The sequence below is a fragment of the Hyalella azteca genome, unplaced genomic scaffold (assembly GCF_000764305.2).
Source record: "Hyalella azteca isolate HAZT.00-mixed unplaced genomic scaffold, Hazt_2.0.2 contig7540, whole genome shotgun sequence".
NCBI classification, from domain to species: Eukaryota; Metazoa; Arthropoda; class Malacostraca; order Amphipoda; family Hyalellidae; genus Hyalella; species Hyalella azteca.
Genome location: NW_025937663.1, coordinates 100024 through 124081, shown reverse-complemented (window position 1 = coordinate 124081; position 24058 = coordinate 100024). Strand labels below are relative to the sequence as shown.

Here is a 24058-nt window from a genome sequence, read left to right as displayed (position 1 = left end):
CCTGTATATACAACTAATACAAGGCATGCTTGATCAATATTGCCGTACGTCCGCACATAAAACTCGTTGCAGCAGCAGCAGCAAGTACCGCGTTGTCAACGTTGTTTATGCATCTCCATTGCGTTCACCAGGGAGCTGAGTAAACGGATGCGGTGCCCAGTATACTGCACGCCATCGCTGTCGTGCCACCTGCCATCTTGCGCTGATGGTCTCGGTAAACACAACCAAGGATTGAGCATCAGGTTGCTTTAAACAGAGCGCTGCAGTTGCTCGTAATTGCGGGCATATCTACTCGCGTCGGTCAGGCGTAGTCTCTGCCATAGCTCGCTGGCAGATCAGAACCGTGGTTTCAGCCCACCCAGAAACTGAATTTTTTCATTTTTTTCACAAGCGTTATCAAATAGTTCATGTAAATGACTGGATCACGTAAGGTATAGAAATCTGTAATATTAATGGAAATCTTATGAATTTTGGAATCATATTGAAACCATTGAATATTATAGCATTGCTTCCAGTAAGCATATATTCCATTAAAATTGTTATTAGAACAATAGATTGATGCAAATGCACAAAAAGGAAGAAATTTTTCATTAAAAACTTGCTTCTAAATAGAAATCCCCGCCAATTCACTCGCTAAGTCTCCAAATTTATACGTGATAGACCAAAATTCTAATTAACATGGATTCATTTAATGCAAGCATTTACTGAACCTATGGGATGGATAGTCGACTTTCAAAATGTTCATATAGAAGGCTTAGTAATGTTAGTTTTTGTCAGCAGACAAAATTTTAACCATTAATCTTTGGTCGAAAAAACCGTCGCCAATTCTATTCGTACCTAAAAACCTATTAATGATCGTTTCTATCGATAGACAAAGCCCCAACCCTCATCATACGAATTCGTTAACAGCCATCAATGCTATTCGTACCCAAAGGATTCAAATTTGTACCCAAAGGGTTCAAAACCGACATGTGTGCAGCGAGGGTGTAGCTCGCAGAAATCGTGCTTTCGCCATGATCTATCTTGGGTAGGAGTGACAGTCTTGACAGTCATGCGCTCGTTCACACCTTTAATGAACATGATCTATTATTCTGGCTCCGAGTCTCGGTCATCACTGAGGAGTGTTCGGGTTCAATAATTGAATTCGATACGTTTATAATATCTAATATTCAGACTTACTATTCTTTAATTTAATATTCTTCCCTGGAATATTCTATATTTAAATATATACACACATATTTCAACTGGGAAGTTATTGTATATATTTTGGAATATGAGTTTACTTAGGAGTGTTCGGGTTCAATAATTGAATTCGATACGTTTATAATATTTAATATTCAGACTTACTATTCTTTAATTTAATATTCTTCTCTGGAATATTCCATATTTAAGTATATACACACATATTTAAACTGTAAAGTTATTGTATCTATTTTGGAATGTGATTGGACTGTATTTCTGTATCTATTTATCAAATAATTTTATGCTCAATACCTGGGTGATTATGCCCTGATAAAATAGACCTATAGTCTCATTCTCTATTTTCTAATTTTAATCGCAGGAGTATAACATCAAAGTAAGCTTAAAATCTTATTTCGGTTATCACCGCGATTTAATTTTCTGTATTTCAACTTATTTACTTCCGCCTTCAGCTGGCAACGTTCGAATTAAACAATTTTTACGAATTAGGCATGGGACACGTGTACATTGTCAGCACAACTTTCCCAATGGTAACGATACTTTGTATTTAATATCACGCAGCCTGTCTACCAGACTACCTTTTGGTACCTCAATTCCTCTGCAATCAACGCTTTTTTGTAGGAAAAAATTAGGGAAATTCGTTTCTCTTTCCCGTTACTCGTAAATAATCTATTTTATTTTTAATCACCACACACATTTGCAGTCGAGCACTCTGCTGACGTTAGGTGTTAGAACCGAACTGAGTTATTTATTGTAGTTGGGACTTGGGTCAGCAAAGCTTCTCGCAGCCTCAGTGTGTTGTGAGATGTGGAGGTGGGAGGTTGTGTCTTCATTCCGCTGCCGAAGTCACTTGCCGGTCTCGACAGCAACAGAAGCCGTTCATTTTCAGAGAATCCTTTCAATTACGTGAAGGATTTCAACTACTCGTTAATTCTTACTGAAAATTTGTATATAAATATTCATCAAATCAAAATATATTTCTTAGAACCTGAGATCATGCGAATATTTTGTGTCTGTCTTTTTCATTCATTTGAAGTTCTATTAAATAAATGTTGAATGTCATCATTGCAAGTTCTAAACATTGCTGGCAACTTAGTAGCTATTACGTGTATTCACATCTACATTTCAATTGTAAAATAATTCACCTGGGTAAAAAAATTACCATTTCAGTTAAGAATGTTTTATTTAAGAGAACACGAGATTAGTTCACCTTTCGCTATACCCGGATTTTTTTTTTTTCATAAAGCGAACTAATTCCACTAGACGCTTTCAATATTTGCGTTCAAAAATAATTCATTTAGTATAGCACGAAAGCTCGCAGATCAATTTTCCTTATGTTTGAAACAAAAAAATATAACTCAGTACTCACTGCAGTGAGTGACAGAGAGCGCATTTTCTCGTCTACGAAAACTAAAGGTCACGGACGGACGGACGGACAGACAGACAGACAGACATGGCGAGCACAATAGTGCATTTTTTCCATAAATGAGAAAATGCGCTAAAAAACACATTAATTAAGCTTAAGATAGAAAGTTAATGATCGGAAAACCACTAGTTATAAATTGTGGAGTTAATCCCAGGTCAACGAAGCACCGGGAATGTCAAAAGCTCTCATGCTTCATGTTTTTTTTCCTATGTATCATATATTTTTTCTGCATAAATAATATATAGTATGCTACTACAACTGACACTATGACACTACTGGGATTATCGACGTTACTTAATTATTACGTACATCTCGTTACGTCCTGATAGCGTCTTACATTTCTGTTAATCTTGGTAGCTACATTAAGTAACAGCTGTTGCTATAATAAGGCTTGTCATTTTATACTACATATTCATAAATAAAGAAAATATCTGAAAATATTGAAGCAAAGAAAACTGAATGGCGTTTTTTTAATCTTGGTGAACTTGACGTTTAGCAAAATTATGATATTCGAACATAAGTATAAATTTTGCGAATTTTTTAAGAACATTTTTTTTCTGGCGTGAACATTTTGTAACGATAGATGCCAGATAATTAAAATGTTGGTACATAAAATGAAATTGCGAAGCTATTTCGTATAGGAAATTGCATCGTTAAGGCAATTACGATGCAATTCTATTAACCAGGCATTGTGACACCTAAATTTTGACCAGTCTTTTAACCCTTAGTTTTTGAACATGCATTTTGAGCCTTAGTTTTTGACCATTCACACTGACCTCTAGTTTTTAACAACACATTTTGTACCCTAATGTAGAACATACATTCAGACCCTTAGTTTTGACCACACTAATTTGTGTGGTCAACTAAATAAATTAGTTTTGGCCCCAATAATTTTCACTAATAAAAATATGAATATAATGTAACGAATCTGTGATCGCAATGTCACATGTACTCGTCATATGGTCCTTTAGTTCAGACCTTCAGTCGTCCCCCCGAAGTTTACCTGGCGTATACTTTCAAAAAAAGGTAAGAGATCGTAAGTTCATCAGCCAATCATTGACGGCCTTTCAAGCAAAATCCGCCAATCATAGACAAGAAAATAGAGCGTAAGTACTTACGTTCACTATACTTTCAAAAAAAGGTAAGAGATCGTAATTTCATCAGCCAATCATTGACGGCCTTTCAGTCAAAATCCACCAATCATAGACAAGAAAATAGAGCGTAAGTACTTACGTTCACTTAGCGAATTTGGAAAGTATGGCCCCAGCTGGAAATTAGTTCGTCACTCGCAGCTAATAAATGTCTAAGGGGCGAAATATTTCGGTGCGTTAACTTAATAGTGCTGCAACTTAGTAGTCGTTCATAATTAATTTGACGAAAAATTTTCATGGTTTACTTGTAACTAATTTTGCTCATATTTTGTTTTTCTTTTGTCAAAATTTATAGTAGATAGCTAACATTTCCCACGTCATACCTGCCGAAACCGTGGTTTCAAAAGACTCTTCAATAAAACTCTTGTAAATCTGAGTGTCGAAAAATTCTCCTAAGCCTAGGGCTTAACAGAAACTCTGGTAGCACTACTAACCCAATTGCCTTTAAATATTCTAAGCAAAGAAGCACTGCGTAAAGAATGCATTGCACTACTTTTCACAAGGTATTGCATTTCTTTTAATTTTTCGTTGCCAGCGTCTGCCTCAGAGGCAAGCGTTACTCAGCCTCGCATTAGGTCATTGATAGAGAGATTACAACAGTAATTTTGATAATAATAAATAATAGATTCGAATGTGGTTCCATTTTATAGAACGAATATAAAAATTTGCAGATGTGTACGTGATGATATGATTTTGATTTTTCAAAGCGTATTTAATTTATTAATTTGCTCCTATATACAACGGAAGAATGCCAGACTTTCAAATATTTAAGCATATTTACGGTGTACCCTGCATTTAGAACGCCCAAATGAATTTCTACTCGATGGCTTAGTATAATATGAAATTTCTGTAGGCAGCCACACTCAAAGAATTAAATCTCTACTTTCTGCACTTGAAAGAAACAGACACTGTACGTAGCCACTTATCCACACTCTGAAGGTTAAATCTCAACGCTAGCTGTGCCTTATATTCGACAATCTCTTTGCATATCCTCATTCTACACCGACTCTGATAGAGTTGCGTCATCATATCAGCACTTACGCCACTCGTAAGATGATTTTGCGTACTTACGAAGTTTTGATAATACGGCCCCTGGAGGCTTCTCTAATTACAGGTTACCTTGATTGTATTTACTATAACTAAATCCAGAGATAGCTTATAGGCTTCGTCCGAATAGTCGCTATACTGGATACATGGCGTAAAGTTATACTGGGTCTGTTCGACCACCCAATCGAAATAAATTTCCTGTCAGAATATTTTTTTTCCGGCGAATATTTTAGGCGCATTTTCTCATTTATGGAAAAAAAGGCGCTATTATGCTCGTCATGTCCGTCCGTCTTTCTGTCCGTCCGTCCGTCCTAGACCACGTTTTCGTCGACGAGAAAATGCGCTCTCTGTCACTCACTGCATTGAGTACTGAGTTATATTTTTTTAGCATGAGAATAGTTAGCCGAGCCGTCATCCCGAGCCTAGTCATCCTTAGCCTATAAGCTAACCAGGGCCGATATTTTCAAAAAAGTTAAGAGATCGTAAGTTCATCAGCCAATCATTGACGGCCTTTAAAGCCAAATTCACCAATCACAGACAAGAAAATAGAGCGTAAGTACTTACGTTCACTTAGCGAGTTTTCAAAGTATGGCCCCTGAGCTGACCAGAGACAGCGGACATATATGGAGCGGCTGATTCACGTGCTTCCCGAGTCCAAGCTAGGCGGCGCCTGATTTAGATTCGTGCTTTCATCTAAATTGTGTTAGAGTAGCAGTCACACTTAACGTACTGCATTATTAAGTAACAAATTGATGAATGATCAACGAAGCATGAGCTGATAATTCCATTACATCAATTAACATTCATATTTTGTAGCAGTAACGTTCGGTTTCGTGATACAGGTACTTTCTTGGAATAACTATTTACTATTTATTTTTAGGTATCATACACTAATTTCCTTCTTTGATATCTATTTTTCAAGTCAACTAACCTCTGTATTTAAAGTGGAACTTTCATTGCAAAGGCTACGATAAATACGTTCAGACTGCAGCGTTCAGCTTTACGCGTTCAAACTCGAAGTCGCTGTCGTACTTTCTGACTGGCTTTTTCATGTTTCTAGGCCTGGGGCCATACTTACATAACTCGCTAAGTGAACGTAAGTACTTACGCTCAATTTTCTTGTCTGTGATTGGTGGATTTGGCTTGAAAGGCCGTCAATGATTGGCTGATGAACTTACGATCTCTTAACTTTTTTTGAAATTATAGGCCTGTTCAAATCAAATTTCTGTCGTCAGTTCTGCTTGTGAAAATCAATTTTTATTATTGTCTTATCAGTTAAGAAACGGGATATCGTTACTTCTGCATATCTCTCACGATGAGCGTCTTAACTACTGTGAAATATTTTATTTTCAATTGCACTCTAAATTCTCAACATGAATGTGCAAATACGTTGGTTGCATATCCTATTATTTTTATTTCGTCTTCCCTTTTGTCTTCCATTTCTGTTTTTTGTATTTTATTTATGCTCTAAAAAGATAGACTATATCGGATATGTTTTTTGTCTTCCATTTCTGTTTTTTGTTGTTTCGACTATGTTTCTAAAAAGATCGACTATATCGTACATGTTTTTTGCCGTGTGACAGCTATAAAGCCATTAGAAAATTGCGCACAAAGTTGTTCGAAGCTCCCTAAGGGCGCACGGAAACCCCTTACTTTCTGGTAACATTTTGCTGTGCCATTGGCAAGTTTGAGCGTTTTGGACGTACGTAATGGTCGGAAGATGTGTGCTTAGTCTCAAGAGTTTCCCCTTAAATCTACTGATGCTCATTTGAGCGAAAAATGTCACTTGCCGTCTCAAACAGTGTCTTCTTTTAGTTCATTCCTGGATGAATATTCGCCAATATTTGCGTAAGCAACTACTTGTACAAAGGAAATATTCATCTCTTCTCAAAGAACGCGTAAATATTTATTTATTGGCCTCATGCACTATGGAATTTTATTGAAATTTTTATCATTCACATCCATTCAAGTTGCAGTCAGTGAAACGCCAAAATATTTTCGAAATTAAAGTTTCAAATAATTTTTAGTACAAACGGACCATCGGAAAAAGTAAAACGAGATTACCTCTTTATTATTGAATGCCTATATTTGATTATGTTTGTGCCCGTGCAGGTTTCAATTGTTGATCCGAGTTCACTTGAATTGAATTTGTCGGAGTATTACTGGTTTGTTGGGAAACCGGAGCGTTTCAAGGAACATACAATGAACTAAATTACATAGAACCAAGGAAGAAACTCCAATACTCGACTGTTGTTGTATGGAAATCATTATTTACTCGGAGCTGCCGCTCATATAGATGCAGTACACTCAGACAAATAAGCAGACTTTGTCGAAATAACGATGCTTTTTAGCGCATTTTCTCATTTATGGAAAAAATGCACCATTGTGCTCGCCTTGTCCGTCCGTCCGTCTGTCTGTCTGTCTGTCTGTCAGTCCGTCTGTCCGTGACCTCAAGTTTTCGTCGACGAGAAAATGCGCTCTCTGTCAGTCACTGCAGTGAGTACTGAGTTATATTTTTTTGCCCTTGTGCATGTCGGTCGTTTTGCCCGGTAAAACTCGGTATTCTGTAGCTCCAAGTCAGCTTTTTGCTCGATCTGTAGTTAAGAAAGTGTATCACTATTTGGACAATAAAACCCAATTATTTTGTGAATGTATTCAAATGAAAGAGAAGAATAAAAAAAGACGTTGCATGCAGTGGCCGAAGAACAAATGAACTAAATTTAGCTTTATTTTGTATCAAAATAAAATCAGTGTTATTTTGTTCTCTTCAACGCCTCGATTTTATGGTGCCCAGTGAGTGTACACAGTGAAACTTGAATTTTCGGCTGGCTTTATATCAAACTTGTTTTATTTTTGCTGTTTCGAAAAAATTATCCTTGTATTTTATTTTCTATTTCAGAGCTTAACTTAAAAGTCATCTTGTGCTGCCCAGGCAGGAACCAAACCCGCATCAAATCTTAACCTTAATGACATCAAGATAGCATAACTCTCCTTGTTTAAATTATGTGTTCGTCCTAGACAGGATATGGACAAACCGTGTGTTCAATATAGTGTATTACACAGTGTAGTGTAGCATAACTCTCCTTGTTTAAATTAGGTGTGCGTCCTAGACAGGTTATGGACAAACCGTGTGTTCGACATAGTGTATTACACAGTGATTCATTATAGATCAGAACAAGAAACTATGGGGCTGTGTGGAGAGAATTGGAGGTGTCTCCATCCATACCATTTTTGGGTGTTGCTGCTGCTGCTTCCGGTTACTCCGTCTGCGAAAAGTGAGTTCATATTAACGCTTAATTTTGTTTCTTTTGTACAAATTTATAAGTAATCATATCTTGAATTAAATTGTCCCCGTATGCGAAAAGTGAATAGCGAAAGTGAATAGCGCAATTGTCCCCGTATGCGAAAAGTGAATTTTTCCAGTGGACAAATTTATACGTAGTTATATTGCGGATCCAACAGTCTTCGAAAAAAGAGACAATTTTGCTAATTATGTCTTAAATTGTGTATTTTAGGAGGCAATTACTACTTATTATTCAGTTTGAAGAGTACAACATACGTGGAAACATATGCATGACTGGAATAATTTCTTTGCCCATTTTAATGGATTCTTTATAGTCGACTAGTTTCAACATGACGTACATTTCCTATATATCGTTTATTTTTAGTCGTCTCTTTGACAATTGTAACTATATTATACACAATATTTATTCCAGTATTTTCCTTATGCTATTTATTTTTATTTTTATAATATTCTGATCGCAAAGTCTCGAGTCCCTGAGCTTCTCTAAGCCGCTCCCAGGCTTCGCTCGGTTCCTGTTTTATTGTGGGACTTTCTTCCCTGCAGTGCATCAGGTGTTACTGTGGGACTTTCTTCCCTGCAGTGCATCAGGTGTTACTGTGGGACTTTCTTCCCTGTAGTGCATCAAGTGTTACTTTCTTCGCTTAATACGAATCCAAAAATATTTTATTTGCGGCATTCGTATCTCAAGAGTTATAAATCCTGCTTGAAAGCAGCGACGCAGAAATGAAACGATTATAAATTCTAATATATAACTTATTTTTACATGCCATGAATGATAATTAAAAGCTATAATTAACCGTTATCGCATCTCTTCGCACATCCAGTTGAAATATTTCCCAAAATATTTCAGGGTATTCCCGTCATTCTTATTATACAATATCCCAATTACATCAGGATTTAGCATATACATCGCACTTCAACTCTAAAATTAAAGACAACAATTGCAGTATAATTTCATTTAAGCCGTATTTGTTTCCCAAAACAGGTAATTCGAGGTTCAATCTCCAATATTCTCATCCTTTCTACACTAAAGATCCTTTGAAGTGTTAATTTTCTTCATATTGTGCACACGAGAGTCCCTAATATTCGTGCAGTGGATGCATATACCAAATGAATATGTTCACTACAATGGAAGATCATTTGATTGATTCTATAGTACCTATAGTCATCGTAGTTATTGATGAAGCCGCGCTGTCGGGTGAGATTGCTTCGAATGATTTATTTTGTAAACAACTATATACGCTCTCTATTACTTATTACAACCATAGTGAATGAAATATCAAAATATCGCATGACCCATTTATCGCAAATGAGCGATATTGTCCATATAGTGACACGATTATACCTACCCATATAGACCGAGCAGAGAAGAAATATAGTAAGATACAACCATTTGTCGGGCAAAACTGTTAAAAACAAAAACTGTCCGAATTAACCACTCACTCAAAGTAAATAACTCTTTTGACAAATTATCTCTCATTTCTCTGCGTGTATAGACTTGAATATCTACGAACTCTATTGCCGATGCCGCTTTTCACAAGCATGGCGTGGGAAGAGCAAATAGATTGAGTGCGATGTTAAGATTCATCGAATCTCGACCTCCATTCACGGCTGGACCGCCAAGCATACCGCCGCCGCCGCCGCCGCCGCCGGCGGCGGTTATGGTGGTGGTCCAATTATTAATTATTCACGTCCCCGGCGGCGGTCGGTGCGGTGTTCCCGCCAGCGATTCGGCGATCGAGAATCGTTGGTTTATTATCAATGGCTGTTCTTGATTCGGCCGCCTCGTATTCGGCGATAGGATTTCGCCCTTGAGCGTTGAATTCCGTGAGAATTTCTGGGATTGGTGGAATGATAGTCCTATGTACACTTTATTGATAAGTTTTAATCCTTTAACTCCAAATTGAGTGAGAATTTCTAGAATTGGTGGAATGATATTCTTATTCTCACTGATATTTATTTAAAAATGATATTCTTATGTACACTTTGTTGATAAGTTTTCATCCTCTAACTCCAAATTAAGTGACGATTTCTAGAATTGGTGGAATGATATTCCTATGTACACTTTGTTGATAAGTTTCAATCCTTTAACACCAAGTTAAGTGATGATTTCTGAAATTGGTTGAATAGTATTCCCATAGTATTCTATGCATACACTTTGCTGTTTAGGTTTTATCCTTAAACGCCAAATTTAGAAAGAATGTCTAGAATTGGTGAAGTGTTATTCCTATACAAACACTTTGTCGTTAAGATTTAACCCTTGAACGCAAAATTTCTTAAGAATTCCTTGAATTGTTGAAACGATTTCCCATCTACACTCTATCGATACGGACACCCATGATACCCGCGAGCTAATTAGTTAGTTACGCTTGAGCAACACGCACGCGCAGGTCCCGAACTCCAATAATGAGATTTCATTTAATTACCAAAACAATTCCGTTACGGCATTCAGTTGCTAAAACATTCCAGTTACGACATTCAGTTGCAAAAAACATTCCAGTTACGACATTCAGTTGCTAAAACATTCCAGTTACGGCATTCAGTTGCTAAAAGTTGACATCCAGTTGCTAAAACATTCCAGTTACGGCATTCAGTTGCAAAAACATTCCAGTTACGACATTCAGTTGCAAAAACATTCCAGTTACGACATTCAGTTGCTAAAACATTCCAGTTACGGCATTCAGTTGCTAAAACATTCCATCCAGTTACGGCATTCAGTTGCTAAAACATTCTAGTTACTTCATTAAGTTGCTAAAACATTCTAGTTATTTCATTCAGTTGCTAAAACATCCCAGTTACGGCATTCAGTTGCTAAAACAGTCCAGTTACGGCATTCAGTTGCTAAACATTCCAATTGCCGCATTAAACTGCTAAAATATGAAGCGTGTCTAATAGCATTGTCCAAATACGATTTAAACATGGCAATTCAGGCGATTTAAATGAGGAACTGTCGTTAGAATTTGTGTTACCACTTCCGTCTATTTTGCTTGCTGGTAACCTCATTAAGTTTCTCGAACCAATTGATTGCCCCAATACTTTCTCAGTGTCTCTGTTGGCCGGGATTGATCGTTCGGTGCTTCGTTGTGCAATGGCAATCTGGATTGTCTTTTTCTTCTGGCTTATCTGTTCATTAATTGCATCGCTGCTTAACGCAGTCTGTCCTTTACGATGAGCTTCCAAGGTTTGCAATAAGGCAATTAGATCGCTAATGTCCACATAAGTTGCCAGTCATTGGATCTAGATTTAATTTCATAAGGTTTATTGGTCAAAAATTTCGACCCTTGTACTATTGGTCCTATATGCGATGAAAAGAGCAACTTGACATGGTAATTAAATATCATATAAGAGAGTTAGCTCCTTCAACACATAAAATTTTCTTTTCAACTCAGACGTACTAGAAATCTTCTTTTGTTCACATTGCCTAAATGATATTCTGAACGTAAAAGGACCAAATTTAAAACGTTATCCCAGCATGCTTAATTAGAGCTAGAAGAACATTTTTTCGTGCTAATCGTGGAAAAAGCGTACGGATCATAATTATAATTCACCCTGTAAATTCTACTGCCTTTTAGGTACTACCGTAATTCATGTGGAGAAATGGTCCCATAAAATTCATCTAAAACCATTTACCTAGCCTTATACAGAGGATTATATAGTGTTTCTAGGTTCTAGTTACCGAAGCATGACTAGCGGAAATAAAGTGTTGCCGTAGTTCTGTCACCGAACTTTGGCAGCCCCCTGATCGAACTTGCGTCCGCACTCGTCCTGAACTCCGGACCGACCGCAAAGTCGCTCAAGTCCGGGTAACATTTGTTCCCTTGAGCTCTCCAATCATTGCATTACAAAGGGAATAAAACCAAGCTCGCTGCCTCTAGTTAGTGCGAGAGCTTCTTCTCTTTCTGTGGTTCATTTCAACTTAACTCACAAGGAATTTCAAAGCAAAGAGAAGCGAAGAAAAGCAAATAAACGTTTTCAATATCGATATGGTGAATTTTCTTGTCGTTTTCTTTGCTTTTAAATTCCTTGTGAACTTGCGATATAAGCAGGCTAATAATATAAGAACTTAACTCACGTGATTTATCTGTTGTTGTAAGAGCTCCTTCCTAGACTTATGCTGTGGGTTATTGTAAACTTTACTCCCGGATTTTGAACTTCAAAAAGATTGAATTGTTTTGTTTTCAAGAGTTATTGGGTACTGATATCAAATAGTTTTATCAATTCAAAGAAAACTTCGCGCTATGCAATGACTTTTTTAATGTAAATCGCTTGGTTTTCTTGAGAAATAATAGGAAGATTCAAGTGTAAACGAAATCTTATTGAATTATATTACTGTTTTGAAGCAAAAAATGTCGTGTACTGTTTCGAAAAAATGAAATTTATAGAGTTTATTGTTGGAATAGATAGATCTCTCAACAACTTGACTAATCGATATTGTATATAGAAAATGCTACTATAAAGTTATTCTGAGATTCATATAACACCTGGAAGACATTTTCTACTAATAATATTGTTTGAATAATAAAAAGACTATTATTTTTAATTGCTCTGAAACAATAGATTTCTTACACTGCAAATTGTTCGTCAATTTCTATTTTTTATTTATAAAAGTTTTTTATTTTTTAACGAATGTATGTTGTATTTCAAACCGGGAAAGTGAGAACTTCGACAGCATTTGGAAATTATCGCAATGTATACCATATCTTTTACTGATAAATAATGAAACACTCACCACAAATCCCGTGTTAAAAAAGTGTCTCTAAACTACGGCGTCAAGTGCGTGGTATGAACAGCAACCAGCATTTCTGTTACGACGCCTCGGGGTAATTACGTTATGATGCAAATGGGCGCACGTTAAACGATCCACTTAACGTCATCATCCTTATACCCTGTATTGTGTCTTGCGTCTCTATGTCTTCATATTGTACCAGCTATGTAGAGCGCACGCAATTATTTTTATTATTGTAACCATAGGCTGCGCACATACAGTATATAACAATGGGCACAACCGGATGTATATTTTCCCATCTTTTTACGTCTCTCTCTACATTTAAAATTTTCCACCTCATGTTTAATGCATAAAAATTTTTTCGTGTTGCGCGAGTATCATTTATTTAACCCATTTGCAACCAATAAATAGTTCCCTTAAAAAATATAATTTTTCCGCCTTATTATGTTTGATGCGTAAAAAAATTTTGGATTATACGAGTATCATTTATTTAACACGTTTGCAACCAATAAATGACGCACTCACAACCTGACTTCCCATGCATTGGTTGATGTATTTACTTTTCTTATATTTAGTTACATATGAACGTTGTTTTCTTGTACTCAGTTTACATAATTACGTGTTTCTGCTGTATATATTTACATAGTTATTCAGTTCTCCAGTGTCTTAGATTATGCGACTCCATGTTGCGCTCACTTTTGCCGTAGTCACACATACCATACCTTGGGAAGTCCTGCTCTATTTTTGTAGGTTAAAAATTCTGGTTTTCAGGATTATAATTAATTTAGAATTTTTCGTCTTGTTGGATTCATAAATCCATATATAGAAAAAATTTTCAAACACATTTTTATTATCCACGAATGGCATGCTTTATCGTGTACAGACCTTTGCAGTTTTATTAACGATTTCAAACGAACTAAAGTTTGTATTAATTCAGGAACATTATGCTCTATTTGACATGCTTTGTAGGTATTTTCCTTAGAGCAGCTTTGAATTGTTAATGATCTAGTGCTGCAGAAATGCAGGTTCAGTTCATGATTATCTCATGCAATGTTTCCACGACTGTTTCTTCGTCTCCATCTCGTGACGAAGACTAATTTCTACTTGAGAATCACATGCAGAATTATCTCGACTCGTTTCTGCGTGATGTGTGTAATCAGATTAGCTTCTTGCCTGCCCAGGAAATTCTGTAGTGTGAGAATTGTCTTGTCGACGAGCCGCCATACTTGATGACTCATAGTTGTGTGAAATGTTACTTTAAAAAAAGGAAACTCAGGATTTATTTTCAGTAACCAATTATTTCGCTTCGTTTGCCTCAATAAATTATTTTGTATAGTAGTTATTTATATGCAACTAAATAATTAATGTGTAGTTATATTATATTTATTTTAATTACGAAAATTTTTACTTATCGTAAACTGGACAAAATAATAAATACCATTTTGTATCTCCGGGTCTATGCCCTTTTTATAGCGGACCTTTAAAGTTATTTTGAACTGTAAACATTTTAATTGAAGATCGTTCCGTGGTTCTTCTATCATTTTAGGTGTTACATCTGTTACTGGAAATAAACGAGCTATTATTTTCCATAGGATCATATCATTTTGGTCGATAAAGCTCAGTTACTGAACATTACCATCTATTGTGGCATTGAGTTGTTATGTTATGTTAACATATATATTATGTTATGCTAACATATATATTATATTCCTCACGATGCTCGATGAACTCAAATATTTAAGGAAATGTATTGTAAACGAAAAGGAGTTGCAAAATTTAATTATGTAATCACAATTATTAACTATAAATATTCAAAATACTGGTTTTCAATTGAAATTACATCAAAATTCTAATACTCTTACAATGTAAAGGAAGAAATGTATCAGTAGAATTAAATAATTTTACTAAATTAGTAATATTAATTATTAATATGTATTAATATTTTAATATTATTTTGTATCATTTATATCAATGCAAGTGTATTAATAAAAATGAATTAATGTTATTCGGCAGCTGGGTATTATTTAAACGTTATAATGTTGCTGACCGTTCATATTGACAATGCGTGCTCCCGCATGCCGCTTCGTCGAACATAAACTAAACGAAAATCTTACTCATTATATCGTTCGCCTCTTATTCATCATGCTGCTTTGAAACCTGAAGACAAATTATTTTTAATTCAAATCTTTTGTTCCACTGGATTTTTTATTCAAATGGTAATTGCCAATTCCAGTTTCCACAGACCAGGCTTTCTAAGACGCCATTGTGGACGATCTCTTAGCTCCTGTGGGGTGAAAAAGAGGCTCGGGCCCAAGAAAACCTAGGGTCTATGGTCCCAAAAGGGCTTTGGTATCAATTTTTTTAATATTTTAGTATATATTATATATTATTTATCCCGGTACCTACAAAGAGAAGTGGGTTCCAGGATCGAAGAAAGGCTGTGGGTGAAAGAAAATAAGTGGAAAAGGGTACGAGAAGCTTAATTGAGGGGACAAAGAAGCTTAATTATTGAGGTCCCGGGTCCAAAAAAATCTTGGACCCGAAAAAATCAGGGACCAGGTGCCAATAAATGCTTAGACGCAAGAAAACATGGGGTTCAAGGTTCAATAAAGCTTCAGGTTCAAGAAAACTTAAGTTCCGTGGGACAATAAACAATTTATTGTAACGTTTATTCTTTTTAAATGCACGTTTATAAATATCACGATAGACTGTCTGGAGAGTGAGAAAATCATTTAAATGAGATACTTATCCAATAAACAAGAGGATAATGGAATTGAAATCTTTCGTCAATATGTCCATTACTCTTGTCTTAAAATTATTATTATTAATTTAAATAATTATTATTGATCAGTATGAATAAAATTAAACCTTAAGTGGTCATCGGGCATCAATCCCTAATTCACCGTAAGGATTCCACACCACGCTGGTTGTTCACAACATTCAATGATGTTTCCCAATAATTAAAACAATCGCGTTGACTTTAATTTGCTCCTCGGCGCATATGATAATGGCCGCTTCTTAATTAGGTTTATTCAGGTTTATTTATATATTATTTATAATATTTTTCAGGTTTATTTATATATTATTTGTTCCGGTTTCAAAAGCCAGCTAACGGGCAAATTCAATCTTCTGTATATATTAAAAACATATACACCGTCGTCAATGCTATTCGTACCTGAATGCCTGGAGACGAGATCTACCGTTTGTAGACAAATGTTTAACAAATTGTTGTCAATTTCGTGATTCCATTTTAGGACGTATATCAATAAGCATTAAATATATATTAGATTTATAATTACAACAGCAAATTAAAAACAATGACTTATAGTACAGTTGAATAATGGATATGATTGTAAGTACGGGGCATGACGCTGTTACAAATAAGCATGAGAATGAGATGTGTGATTAACGCCCGAATAGACTTGCAAACGGTTAAGATTAAATTTTAAACAGAATTGTATGAAGAGTTTCTGCACTAAAACTGTATTACGGATTCTAGAAATCATTTGTACTTTTTTTAGAGATAAGATCTATAATTCAGGGAGTAATCTTCGCGGAGGTTTCTCGCAATAGAAATTCAACAGCTTGCGGGTTCAGAAATTCTCCAGACAATGACGGTTGAAAAAACATTCAAGTTATATCTCAAAATATATTAACATTTGTATGAATTACCGGTATTTGGCCGAGTTATATATGATTTGGTCTAAGATTAGACAAAAATGATGTTCATGCTTACCTACGAGGAACATATTTATTACTTGCTATTTTTCGCTGATTCAAACGTATTAAACATGTATATAGAGATTAGAATGTATGTAGAGATGTGTACGTTATTCATATGACACAAAATTTTTCGTTTCATATGAACGTATGAAAATTGCATTTTTGAAGGTTTTTTTCCAGATCAAACTTCATTTTTAGTCATCCGTAACTTTGCGTAACAAAGTTGGACTAATAATTTTGCGTGAATATATTTAGTTGAGGTTCCGGATTTAATTATTATAATTTGAAGAACTAATTTTCATTTTCGTAAATTTTTTTTACCATTTTGATTGTTTATAAAATTCCAGGTTTAAGCCAATGCAAAGAAAAAATAATAACTGACAAATAAACATTGAAAATAATCACACAAAACCTCGTAATAAATTGCTGTTTATTTCAAACAAGAAATTAGGTATATTAGCTCTACCTAGCTGTTAATGCTGTATCAGTGTTGCCGGGCAAAGTGCTTCAAAGTTAGCAATTTTCGCGGAACCCTTTCGCATTTTGCTGTTGTTTGGCGATTCGTTTACCGAGAAGTTAAGGGGAACTTAAGATGAACTGTGAATAAATCTCGTCTAAACTTCTGATTTGAATTGACCAAGGAGATGGAAGTCATTTCCGGACTGTTGGTCTGAAGGGATTTTTTGTCCAATGTTTGCCATCTCAGAACTTACAAAGATTTGTTGACTCTTAAATCAGTCGGAACCAACAGAGTCGGATATCTTGATGAACAGGTTAATAATTTTCTGTTTTTCTGTTTGAAAAAGTTTTCTGATACATCTGTTCATTAGGCAAATTATTTAATTATGATGATTGTTCACTTATTACTACAATGTGAGTTCGCAAGCAAAAGGAATTGCTGAAAAAATCAGCAAGACAATAGTAAAATTTCTTATGCCTAAATTTTTTAATTCGGACTTTTTTTTACCGATTGAATGTCCAAATTTCAGTAATGATAATTTCACGAATAAAGATAATTTAGGCACTAAATCTTTCAAATTTTGGCATTTTAATATTGTTTAGCCAGTGCATTTTGTTCACTATCTTATCACCTTAAAGTGAAGTTGAAAATAAAATATTTGGTTCACACAAAACATAAACAATTAAGATTTAACAGAGATCAGGCCAGGGATGTACCATGCATGGGAGGTGCCTCTGACACCACTAGCCCATTATTCTCTTTAAGCCAAATATTAAAAAGTAACTACTATCAATATAATAAGTCACGCTTCATTCAACGTTCTGAAACGTTTCTATTATAAATTAGATGCAGTTGGAAATTATTGTTTTTTTTTTATTGGATCCGTTTTTCGGATCCGTTTTTCGATCCTAATATTTTCGATCCTCCTAATATTGGATCCGTTTTTCGGATCCTAAGTTTTGTGTTGGATCACAATGATTTTCCTCAGGGATCTCTGCAGTGATGAACCTGCTTATGAACCCGCTCTGATTTTCACTTCTGCAACCGTCTCAATTATATTATTTCCCAATCTCCTTTTGTTTCTTTAAAATGAAACAATTTTTTCATATTTGTGAAGTGAATTTTTTCTGAGATGAAGTTTTCGATCATCTCGTAATATTTAAGCATTTTTTCATCATTGAACTAGCATGAATTGAAGCATGTCGGCTTCCTTTCGTTGTATGATTCCTAACAATACAGTGGATGATATTTTCACTGTCAACGTCAGGCCTATTAAATATTTTTCCATTGATAAAAATCCTTTCTAAACAGATGCACTATACATTCTCTCTTAATTTTTTCAATATTTTGATTTTACTGTTTTCACTCACTAGCGCATCGATGGAGTCATCAGAGTTGAAGTGTTGAGTCCTTGACGTCGTGTTGACTTCTATGTTTCAACACGGACAAATTAAGAGTTCCATCCTTGATCAAATGGCGTATTGATTTTTATGTTTCAACAGAAATAAATGAAGTGTGTAGATTCTGATCAACTAACGTGTTAACTATTATGTATCAACACGAATTGAATCTATGTAACAAATCAACACTGCTGAATTTGTGCCAATGTTTGCTCAATATCCCACAAACCGGGACATTGCATCGCATTTTAGGCAGATGCCTAACATATTTTTTACAATGCAATTCATATTGTAAAACTTAGCTTGATTTTGACTCTTAAACTTCAGTTGAGTTAACCCTTTACATTCGAATATAGAATACACAAATTTCATAATTAATTGTTCACTATATTTCAGTTCAATTAATTCTTGCATCTCTCAACAATGTATTTATTTTCCCTACTTACATGATTTGTCTGGTATAACATATATGATTCACTTCATACGCTTTTCAATTTTAATAACTACTATACACCCTGTGTGATTTGCTTTATACAAATATTCAGTTCCTAGAACCGCCACACACCGCAAGTTATTGTAAAGTATGAATTTCTAAGATATGTAGCCCTGCAAACGTAATTTAGTTCCCCACAATTTGCACTGTTCGGAAATTCAATACTGCAGGAATTCGCACGATATTTCGTCCTCTGAATGAGGAATTGAATGGAGCCATGAAACCACAGACTACGCCCTCGTCCGTCGCTTTATTCTTCACTAATTAAAAATCAAACCTTTGATCGAATTTGCATGTATGACCAGCACTGTAATAATATCATAGAAAACAAGTATTCAGGGAGAGAAATGAATAGCTGTGCAATTCATGTCTATTTGACATGATTCAATATCGAATGATTTTCATTTAAATCATTATTTATTTTGTTGAAACATCATTTATTGATGATGTTAGAGCCTACTATCTTTCTGTACATCATATATAGTATTTTGTGAATGCTGATTAAGCTTCATAATATGTACCCACATCCACAATTTATTGTTACTTACTAAGAAGTCCACATTTTCAATTATAATCTCATTGTCATAATAAAACCAAGCCCATTTGATGATTCTGATATTTTATTTGAGTAATTTAATCACAAGGGATCTTAATTTCTGACCGTTAGCTAATCATTTGGCGAAATATTTCCATTGAACTTCGATCGAGTACCATTATTATATTTTACATCGTTTATGTTGAACTCTACTAGTAAGTAAGAAATAAACACGATACGTAATGAAAATTAGACAGCAGATAAGAATTTTTCTATATGTAAATACGCATTTATACAATTTACATGTTAACATGTAATTGGTAATATAAAAAAATAAAACAGTTTGACTAATGAGGCTGTTTTTGTGAAATTTATCGCCAAAAATCCCAAACGTTTTCATAAAAGCGCGTAACATTAAATTTTTCTAAAATTAAATGGATAGCTGATGACTTACTTTGTTGGTGATCAATGACGCGAAAAACATTATACTCACGTTTATCCGCGTGCTAAAATTAAAGAGTTAACGGTCAAATATTCATAAATAAGCCGAATAAACTGTATAACTCTTTATAGAGGAGCTACTTAACTGCACAAACTCCTACAACCGTCGAGTTTCACATTAAAAAGTCTTTAATCAGGCTTGAATAATTGCTGTAGATTTGGGGAAAATTAATTTTTATGGTACTTTATTGCAACTAACGAATGCCATTTTTTCCTTAGGTCACTCTGATTCGGGCGAGGAAAATTTTAAATTAAAGTTTCAATTACATGTTATGATGTTGAATTCAACATGTAATTGAAAAAAAATTTCAATTACATGTTGATATTAATGGATCGTGGTTAAATTCAACATTCGTATCCTCCGACGGTATGTCTAATTAATAGTTTTCAGAGTTATTTTTAAATTGCAACGTAATCCTTATTATAGGCGAACTAAATTTTATGACATCGTTCGTAATCCATCATTAGTAATAAGTTCTGAAAAATAATTACAATGGAAGTGAGAGGCAATTACCTCTCAAAAAATTCTCCGTTAAAAGAAAAATATGCATAAATTTTTGTCATCAAAACGCCAGCGTGAACCATAATGAACCCTATTTGTTAACTTTTTTCAGATTTAATTGGAGTCGATGTAGTTTGATAAATCTGGACGGAACTCGAATTTTTTCAATCATAATAAATACTTTTTTTGTCTTCATATTTTATGCTTGAGGATATATAATTTACATATTATTTTTTATGTGTTAGCCAAATATTTTGTAATTATTCTGATAATAATAAATTTTCTCCTTGAATTTCCTCAATCTCATTGTATTCCACAGCGGCTTCAGCCTACACTTCCAAGTATAAAAGCGCTGTCTTTTTTTTCCCGTGAACACAAGCACCAAAAATATACCTGTTGTAAGCCGACAAAATCTTGATGCCGGGATAAGGCCGAGAAAAACATGTGCTGACGTTCGCGGGTAATGAGTGTTGACGCGTGCTCGTGTTTTTGGGGTATTTTTACTACGCGAATTCACAGTGTTTGGTTTTTAATGGGCATTTTGGGTAGGCTAATTGCGGACTGTTCTGTGAAACTTAGATTTTTGGTCGTTTTCTCAAAGGTTTGTGTTAATGGTGAGCATGTGTGGATGCTAAATGTGGTTGGAATTAGCGATGCTTGAGGCAATTTCGTGTTATATTATACTCTGAGAGTCGTCTTTAAACGTGTTTTCTTACACTGCGCTCATCTAATTAGTGTTGCATTAATGAGGCTGAACTCTTCAAGTTCAAGTTCAAGGAACAGAAACCTGGTGCACAAAGTTACATGAATGTCTGCTAGATGGTAATTTCGATCGCTTCTCTTTCAGATAAATCACAAAAGGAACGACAATCTATTCTGTATTTAATTTCTTTATTTTTGTATTGCTCCAGATTTGAGAAATCAAGAAAGGATCAAAAATCTATTCTGTATTTAATTTATTACTATTTATTTTTTTATTGCTCCCGATGTCGTAGATTTAAGTTTTGTGTCGCTGAGGAGTTAATTTTCCAGCTAACAATAAAATAAAATTCAATGAAATCCAAAGAGTTAATCGCAGCTTTTATTTAGGTATACGGCCGTATATAAGGTCGTATGAGATCATATCTTAAGCCGTATCACCGCAGCAGGAGTGCTGAGGGCCGTATCACCGCAGCAAGAGTGCTGAGGGCCGTATCACCGCAGCATCCGCCGGCATCTGTAACATTAACTCTCTAATTACAGCCTGCGCGTTGCAGTGTCGTAACACTCGAGGCTGCACCGCGGCAGAGAAGAAGATGTTACTGCGGCCAGAAAAACGCTCGTGTATGACTGGGAGTGTTGTGCAGAGCATACGTGTATTAGTGAAAAGAATTATAGTTCATTCTATAGTTCCTATGTGTTATGCAGAGCATACGTGTATTAGTGAAAAGAATTGTAGTTCATTCTATAGTTGTGTTATGCAGAGCATACGTATTATTACTGAAAAGAATAATTGTAGTTCATTCTATAGTTTCTATGGGTTTAATCCGAACGAATAGCTATTTGTATACGAAGTTTAATGCAAAGTTTTGAAGGTTTTTTGATTTTATCGTTTGGATGTGTAGAATCTGAATGAATCGTTAATTTAAAACGCGGTTAAATGCGAGGTTTGAATCGGTGCTGGCGAATTTATTTATGTCATTTTTAGCGCATTTTCTCATTTATAGAAAAAATGCACTATTGTGCTCGCCATGTCCGTCTGTCCGTCCATCTGTCTGTCCGTCTGTCCGTCCGTGACTTCACGTTTTCGTCGACCAGAAATGCGTTCTCTGTCACTCACTGCAGCGAGTGCCGAGTTATATTTTTTGTATATAAATTGAATCAAAAGTTAAACCAAATTGTTGCTTTGTTTAAATAGAAGTTAAACTGGATGAATCGCTCAATTTCCACATGGTTATTATATAAAGTTCTCTATTTCACAACGTTTGAAGGGAATCGTGATGTGAAAAATTTGAAATACATGCTCAGCTTTTAACGTAGGTCATTGCACACCGCATTTAAAATTAATTCGTTGCGCTAAAGAATATGCGTTATTTTGTTTTTGCTCCTAAATCGTTAGTTCCGTATAAAATTTATTTTCAAAGATAAGAAATTCCTCTGAGAAACAGTTCAAGGTTCAAGGTTTCACCGCGTTCCAATTCTTTTAATTCAGTTTAAACTTCACCGCTGTTTCTTGAAGCCTCTTTGTAGTACTTCAGTGCACCCTACTGCCTTCAACTTGAAGTCAATTGAAAGCTTTTCCGCTTGAGTAATTAAATTGAATTCAGTTGGTAACTGGTCTAATGGGAGCGTAGCCGTGCACCACCAATTTTGTGCACCAATAAGCCCTGAATCGAACGCCTTGGAACTCTCCGGACATTGCAGGCGACCCGGTCTAATTATTCTTCCTGTATAATCCTCCTGCATAAACCTGTAAAAGTTCCAATCGTTTTAAGTCGCATTTCGTAATATTCCCGTGCAGCAACAAATTTGTGTGTTTAAACTGAACTCAACTGAGCAATGAGCATGCATCGTCTATTTGTAATATTGTAATACCTATAATTATTAAATTTCACTGCGACAGTGATAGATTCCATTCTTATCCGAGTAAGGTTAGCAAATTTCACTGCGGTAGTGACAGATTCTACATACTACCAAATTTCATAGCTAGGCGTAGGGCTACAATAGGACTATGCCTTGCTTGGGTCGATAAATACTTAGTGATCGATTTACTGCAAGAGGGGAAACGTGAGGTGAACTTTAGGGGAACGATAGGGTAGGTTAACATTAACATTATTCTTATATTCTGAGAGAGTTAAGAATGTTTGAAGAATGCAAGAAAAATATTAGAGTAATTTTAGGAGTACTTTCTGCTTTCACGGGTCTTGACTAGCGCTAGGAAAGAGAGATAGGGATAACATAACAAATCATAACATAACATAACATAGTGATCTCGGCGCTGAAGCGTAGGCCTGATGTGGCCTGTCGCCGATTCTTTTCCTTTTCGTGCCTTGTTCACAGAAGATCTAAAATCGTGTCGATTTAATGGCCGATTTAATGAGAATGTTTGTTTATAATAACCATATGTTTTTTGAGTATCTAAAAATTTCCATCTATCGGACTAATTTCAAGTAAGTCAGCTTTCTGATCACGAATTTTCTGGTTTATGTTTTCCTTTATTGTTGTGAGGCCGTTATTGACTGTCATTATTCGTAATAATATAATATTATTTTATTCGTAATAATATAATGTTGTTTTATTCGTAATATAATACTATTCGATTTCTAACAATTAAAATTTTCATTCCTCTCATGGCCTTCTTATTCCACAGTCAGAATCTGAACTTCGCGCTACATGTTGGTGTATATAAATATAAGCAGACGCACGAAGAAAAATATAAGTAATTTTGCCCTCATTTGTTTATGCTAGNTAAGCAGACGCACGAAAAAAAATATAAGTAATTTTGCCCTCATTTGTTTATGCTAGGATCATTTTCGTTACTACGATGAGATCGTTACCACGTTACTAATACTCCCATTACCGTAATCATATAATTATTGCTCTGTATATTA

General features: G+C 35.1%; 1 protein-coding gene across 1 annotated transcript in view; it reads left to right on the top strand.

The window, feature by feature from the left end:
• Positions 1-7723: 7723 nt before the first annotated feature.
• The window catches only part of LOC108669470, a 114704-nt gene continuing 98369 nt past the window's right edge, over positions 7724-24058 (top strand). Inside the window, exon 1 of the mRNA XM_018156812.1 lies at positions 7724-8099. Coding sequence (XP_018012301.1) covers positions 8009-8099 — 91 coding nt within the window. The 5' untranslated portion in view covers positions 7724-8008. The remainder of the gene's footprint in view (positions 8100-24058) is intronic.